This window comes from Sinocyclocheilus anshuiensis, unplaced genomic scaffold, assembly GCF_001515605.1.
Source record: "Sinocyclocheilus anshuiensis isolate Anshui unplaced genomic scaffold, SAMN03320099.WGS_v1.1 scaffold418, whole genome shotgun sequence".
Lineage (NCBI taxonomy): Eukaryota > Metazoa > Chordata > Actinopteri > Cypriniformes > Cyprinidae > Sinocyclocheilus > Sinocyclocheilus anshuiensis.
Window position 1 is genome coordinate 206,780 of NW_015544131.1, and position 7,351 is coordinate 214,130.

Below are 7,351 nucleotides of genomic sequence, written 5' to 3' on the forward strand. Positions count from 1 at the left end.
ACAATATATTGAGAGTTATGTATAAAATGTGGATTTAAGATCCACAGGAAGATATCAAATAACTTGTTTGGTTAACGTTTTCAGTCAGGATAGCTAGTTAAGATTAGCTAAATAAATACTATATTTAACTGCTACATAGTCAACAACTCTAAGACAACAGATAAAACAAAACAAAAATAGACTTAACGTGATATAGAATCTATCTTGATTAACGTTCAAAAGCCAGCTTTTATTCAATAATCCAATACTGGACTTAAATCAACACTCTTTAAAATGGGAAAATGCATATCAGATAATTGTGATGTTTGTAATGTCACCAAAAACATATTGAGTATGACATAATGTGGTGTAAAAATATATAATTCAGAGAGGAATATATTGCGACATAAAATGTATGAGCTGGAGAGAGAATGGAGTTTGCAAGGGATTCTGGGGATGTGTGAGAAAACGAAGGAAAGTAGTAAGGCTCTGTTTACGTTTCTTAAAGATACAGGAATAGAGTGTAGAATATAAATAATATAGTATAATATAATCCCCTTGTTTTTGTTTTGGGGGGGGGGGGGTATTTATGTGGCAACATCATTGCGATAAAAGACACCATTTTTTTGGAGCATTGATTACTATTCGTAGGCTATAACCACAGTTTTGCCACACACCATGGTTAAACAGTGGTTCCAAACTTTTTGCAGCGTGCACCCCTTTCTAGTGTTTGACACCTGCCAAGCACCCCCACCACCTTACTACAGTAATAAATCAGTCATTCTTGAGACGTGGGACAAAACAGGTCCAGCAATGGTTAAAGCCCTGATGTTACCGGCGCCGGTACAGTAGGCGGCGGTATGCACCTGGTTAAGTTGGTTGCAACCCGCCAATAAACCCAGAGAGAGAGTGAATGAGAAGTGTGAAACAACTTCACCTGAGTTTACATTTCCCCTCTTCCGCATTCGCATGTGAATGGAAGTAAATGGAAGAAATACAAACTAAGATGCCATTTCAGACTGCTGTAAACCAAAGCTTACATGTTCTATCATAATTATTGGTGAGTCCAGTAATGTTCTTCACATAATTTCGTGATGTTTCCATAAATGTGCAGATAATGTGTACGTTTGATATATTTTACTTAAAAACTAAGTTTTAAGCCTATCCTTGAGGCACAATTAATTCACGTTTATTTGTACCGTTAAGAAAATTACCCAGGTTTTACCACAACATTTGCAGTAAAACCATATAACAATAAAATCAACCATGGTTTAACAGTGATTTTTGTAATATCATAGTAACTACAAATATATAATCATTTTCTTAGTATAGTATTTGCAGTAAAACCATAGTAACTACAAAATTCACAGTAATTTCAAAAACCGTGGTTACTAGAGTATTATTACTACTAAATTACTATAGTAGAACCATGGCATCAAAACCATGGTTTAAACCTAAAACAAGGTTACTACAGTCTACAGTCATGGTTAGTCTACTACAGTTTTACTATAGTAAAATCATGGTTAACTGTCATATAGGTATATGTACAGCGCTTTTCACAATACTTATTATGAAGCAGCTTTACAGAAATTGTAATGGTTACAATTGAAAAATAACCTTTAACAGGCAGAGATGATTAAGACTCAGGCAGAGGAAGACCATCTTCTGGCAACGAAGTAATGTCCATATGACAGTAGCTCAAAGATTAATACAAGTCATGTGTTCAATTAAACACACAAAATGGTGCTGTCTTTAAACATTATTAAAGGGCAAGTTTGCCGATTTTTCAACCCACATTGTATCGTTACAATGTTGGTAATATGTGTAAATGAACAATATTTATTCAGGGATATCTCGGTACACGTAACTCGGGAAAGAGTAAATATCGTGAGGGTGGATCCAAACTGGAACTGGTGTAATCTCTATTAACCTTGGGACGGGTGGCCCGAGATAGAAACAGGAAAACAATAGAAGGATTAGCATAGCTGCTGTTCATATTTCAGACAAAAGATGAACTGGTTATGACAAGCATTATGTGAATACTTGGCTACAAGATTTATATATTTATTTATTCTTTGATTAATCCAGTTTAAACTAAAATAGTGTGTCTTAGCCCTGAACATTACAGAAAGGCTATTCAAACGTTTAGTAATAAAAAAGCTCTGCTTCCTTTAGTACACTTTGATATATCCGCGGTATTATCAATAGTCCAGAGTTTTATGACCTCATTACAGGCCAAGCACCATATGCCACGTTGCCCCTGATTTTGCTTATTATGCTGTTATCTGGTTTAGTCACAATCAGATTTTTTCTAGATCCCTTGGTAAATGTTTTGTTTTTAGCATTCGGTGAACAGACGCAGTCTCTAGAATAGTCTACATATGCCATAGTATCATGTAAGTGGGAGGAACATAGGTCATCATAACTGTAATTGGCACAAACATTTGGGGTCTGTAACATTTCTTACATCTTTGAATGAAGTCTCTTCTGCTCACCAAGGCTGCATTTATTTGATCACAACATAAAAACAGTAATATTGTATTACTTAATGGTAATTTTGTAACATCAAAATAATGGTTTTCTGTGTGAAGATATTGAAAAATGAAATGTATTCCTGCGGTGCAAAGCTGAATTTTCAGTATCATTACTCCAGTCTTCAGTGTCACATGATCCTTATCATTATTTCTAAACATTATCAATGTTAAAAAACTGCTGATAAATATTTGTGTTAAAGGGGTCATATGATGTTGCTAAAAAGAACATTATTTGGTGTATTTGGTGTAATGAAATGTGTTTATGTGGTCTAAGGTTAAAAAAACACATTATTTTCCACATACTGTACATTATTGTTTCTCCTCTATGCCCCGCCTTTTTGAAACGCGTCAATTTTTACAAAGCTCAGGAAAAATTGAAATCGCATCATATGACCCCTTTAACCATTTTGACAGTGTAAACAGTGCTTTTTTTCCCCTTTAGGATTCTTTGTGAAATAGACCCAAACCTTTGTAGGACACTGTAGTGTAGGGCCTACACTACTGTTCAAAAGTTTGGGGTCCGTGAGATTTTTTTTGTTTTTAAATAAATTCATTTTTTATTCAGCATTAAATTAAATTAAATTGGTCAAATTGAGAGTAAAAATTTCTCAAATATTTCCAAATAAATGCTTTACCTCTTTTTTTTTGTTTACTTTGTGTTCATCAGAGATTCCTGAAAAAAAAAAGATGATATATTTTATATAAATTGTAATATATTTTAGCAGCAAATCAGCATATTGGAATGATTTCTGAAGGATCATCTGACACTGAAGTAATGACACTGAAAATCTGACTTTGATCACAGGAATATTTGACTTCTTTAAATATATTAAAATAAAACTAATAATTTCACAATGTTACTGTTTTACTGTATTTTAATCAAATGTAGCCGTGGTTGTTATATATCTTGCCTGTGTTCCCCTGTCTTGTGTTTAGGACTCCTGTTTTGTAATGTTTTCTATTCCTAATTGTTTCAGTGTTCACATTCTTTTGCTCAGTTCCTTTTACATCTTCCAATTCTCCTACTGTAAAAGGAGAGCCACTGAATACCAGCGCATCGTCCATAAAGTCAGCAAACTAAACATACTCTCTCCTCCTGGAAGCCATGACTTTATTGGCTTATTCCGCCTATAGCGAAAGAAGTCTTTCAAAGTTATATTGTCTATAGGATCGTGATAAGACAACTCTGTAAACCTGCGGATGTACTCCTCGATCGAGAGTTCATTCTGCTGAAGGTACAGGAACTGGTTGAGCGGGTCCACGACTGGTCTGGCTCTCATTTGTCTGCTGGATCTGTGAAAGCCTTCTGTTATGAACTCGGAGGCTTAGACGGTGGATCCAAATGCAGTGTTTATTGAGAGAAATCCACAGGAGCAGTCAAAAACACATGGTGGTCAGAGTCCAGTAAACAGGTAAAAAGAAATACAAGCGATCAATAACGCAGAGGTAACGCAAACAAGATTTGACAACAATAAAAGTGAATGAGTACCTTACATGGTACAAACGAAACAAGCAAATGACAGGCAGAAGTGATCAAACCATAATGACTCCAGGCAATGGTTTATGGGAAATGTAGTTCATTATGAAGGAGCTAAAAAGTTGGAAAGAGTGTCCTCTAATGGAAATCACAGGACACTCCAGCTGGTAGGTTATATAAAAGGAAATAAAGACAAAAGCAAACAATTCAGTCTGACTACAAAGTCAGCGCTGTACTACAGTAAAGTTCAAAATAAATATATAAAGTTAAACTTTGTGCTCAGCCAAAACGATATGACCAGGAATAAATAATAGATTCATGAGACCACGAATGCCTGTTAAATATAGCCTACCCAAAACGAATTGTATCTCATGTTTAATCACTACAGAGACATCAGAGCCAGTGGCAAATGTCAGAAGGACTAGCCGAGCTAAGGCTGCTCTATGCGGATACATGAGCACTGAGCGCACGGTGATAGCCTGGAGCTCCGAAATTGGCATAGCAAATTTAAAATCAAATAGGTGCTATCTTTATAAATAAACCACAGATTTGAGTTTTAAACAATTACATTCTCGCCTGAAAAACTATAATATTAATATGTAATATTTAGAAAATTACGCGGGTATTTGGGCAACGACGTTTCACAAGTCCACAAGAACAGACAAGAACGCATATTGAGAAAAGGCTATTGTCTGTGTGAAAATATAAAATTATAAAATACAGATATATTTTTTTGTGTTTGCGCATTCTGATGTAAATAAGCCCAACACTTATGGACAGCAAAGCGGGACGAGTGAAGGACGCTTTATCCCCTTGTATCACGCAAAAGTGACGATTCTAGTCAACCAATCAACGTTCTACAGTGAGTTTAGCTCCACCCTTTTGGTACCCTTTGCTGTGCTAGGTACCCCAACGGAAGGGTACCAAAAAAGTGGTACGGTACGTTTCGCTATTTTGGTACCATTCACAACTTCTGACAGTGGAAACGGAAATAATTGCATACCGTACTGTACTGTACCGAACTGTACCGCTTAGTGGAAACGAGCCATTAAAAACGTTATTTAGGCTAATTGGTTTAGACCAGGGCTGTCCAAAATCGGTCCTGGAGGGCCGGTGTCCTGCAGAGTTTAGCTCCAACCCTAATTAAAAACACCTGAACCAGCTGATCAAGCTCTTACTAGGCATAGACTAACTTCCAGTCAGGTGTGTTGAGGCAAGTTGGAGCTAAACTCTGCAGGACACCGGCCCTCCAGGACCAAGTTTGGACAGCCCTGGTTTAGACATTACAGGTGCTGTTTATTAGAATTGTTTATTTATTTGTTTCTTTATGTTTGCAATTGTAGGGTTGAAAATCACAGGAGAATGAGTCTCTATGAGAAAAGAGAGGAGGGGGATGTTGATCACTACCAAAACCAGGAAGCAGCAGAGGACGGACGTGTGTCTGTGAAGAGTGATAGATCCATGGAAAACGCCCTTAATTATAGGGATGGAACTGTGGCCTTTAACCCCAGGTAATAACCAGTACTGGATACTAGAGACTAGAGACAGAATTATAACTTTAAATCACATGATCTCTCTTTATCACTGATGTTTATTATGTTTTCTTAGTATCAGACAGCATTGTGTCCCGTATCCAGCTGTGTCTCTATAAAGAGTGACAGTAACTCAAGTTTTTTGAATCCTTTCACCTTTTCACCAATGCTAATTTAGATTTGTCCAGTGACTGTTCAAAACAGACAAAATAACCTAAAAGAGTTTTAACAACGTCATTGTTCATCCATAATTTTGAACAAGATTGTTTCACATGCTGAATTCACAAAAGAGACACCTGATTCATTTCTTTTATTCACAAATTGGATGTAAGCTGTGTCCAAAATCAATCCCTAACTCTTGATTCCAAATGTTTGATCAAATTCATTTACTGATATTTATATGCATCACCAGAGCAAATGATCATTTGCTTGATGATCTGAATATAAAGTTTAACATGTCTTTCTAATCAACCAGTATCAGTGATGACTTTAGTACTCTTTTATGGTTGAATATTCATCCTTTGCACACATAAAACAAGCACTGCAAATTAACAAAACACCCTAAATTATACATATAATTCATATTTAATCATATTTACTGATTTGTAGATTGCCTTTATTAGATTACAAACATTAGCAATTGTTCTGTAAAAGGCGTTATGCATATTGAGCTGTTTTTGCATTTACACTATTTTGCAGCCAGCAGCTGTCACTAGCATGTGGTGTTTAGAACCTTTCAAAATAGAGCTCATTGGCTGTAGAATGATTTATCACTTAAAGAGTTTATAGTAGAAACCACTAGCTCTCACCTGAATATGAATTAGTTTCATCCATCATTGCCATCACCTGTATGTCCATTAAAGGATTAGTTCACCTAAAAATATCCTCCTTATTAGAAAACCAAAACATCAGGGTGAGTAAATAATGACTGAATTTTCATTTTTGGATGAACCGTCCCTTTTGCATCTTCTTCCTAAATTGTGTTTCGGACTTGATGTCAAGGGTAAATTGTGGAACATCAATTTATAAATACACAATGCTTGAAACAAACATCGAGAGATATTTTTAAGTGTCATTTGAATAATTAAGCTCATTCTGGCTAATCTAGGCCAGTTTCTGCATAAAATAGTTTATCAATATACTGTTTATTGTGTCTCAGCTGGTTGTGAGAATGGCACATGTGGCTTTACTCAGGGTTCCCACGCTTCTTGAAAGTACTTGAATTTCAGACATATGGATTCAAGGCCTGGAAAGTACTTGAAAACAAACATAGGTCCTTGAAAGTGCTTGAATTAAATTTGAAATAAATTTTGTTTATGCAGGGTTTAAAGTTTTCCATCGCTACGAAAAAAAATTAGGGGAAAAGAATTTGTAATGTAGCGCATTGTTGTTGTTGTTGTTCTGCCGGCACATCAAAAATCATTCCCGGCCACGGCTGCAGCTTCTCAGTGACAACATATGTGACGCCGCTCGCATCATTCACAGTCGGGTTATTAGCAGAGAATACAGAGCAGGACTTGAATTTCGGCGCGGGATTGCGGCTATTAATAACAGTTGTACTCATTCCCGCAGGTTCCGCACTAATAACACGATGACAGATGACGGAACGTATCATTTGCACGTGCTTTTGAGTCTTGAGAACTCACTCGCACGCTCTCATTTTCTGTGCGCCCACAGATCGCGATAAGGAGAGTGACAGCTTTTAATAGTTATTAAGGGAGTTTGCAAATGTGATATTGATTCAATACAACAGTTCAGTAAACAAGTACTGCCTGATTTTGCTCTATTTCTTTAACGAAAATAGTTCCAAATATAGTAACAGCTCAGCC

General features: G+C 36.3%; 1 protein-coding gene across 1 annotated transcript in view; it reads left to right on the plus strand.

The window, feature by feature from the left end:
• Positions 1–936: 936 nt before the first annotated feature.
• LOC107694888 (NACHT, LRR and PYD domains-containing protein 3-like) overlaps positions 937–7,351 on the plus strand; it is a 41,121-nt gene continuing 34,706 nt past the window's right edge. The window contains exons 1-2 of the mRNA XM_016494610.1: positions 937–1,039; positions 5,334–5,501. Of these exons, the coding sequence (XP_016350096.1) occupies positions 1,020–1,039; positions 5,334–5,501 (188 nt within the window). The 5' untranslated portion in view covers positions 937–1,019. The remainder of the gene's footprint in view (positions 1,040–5,333; positions 5,502–7,351) is intronic.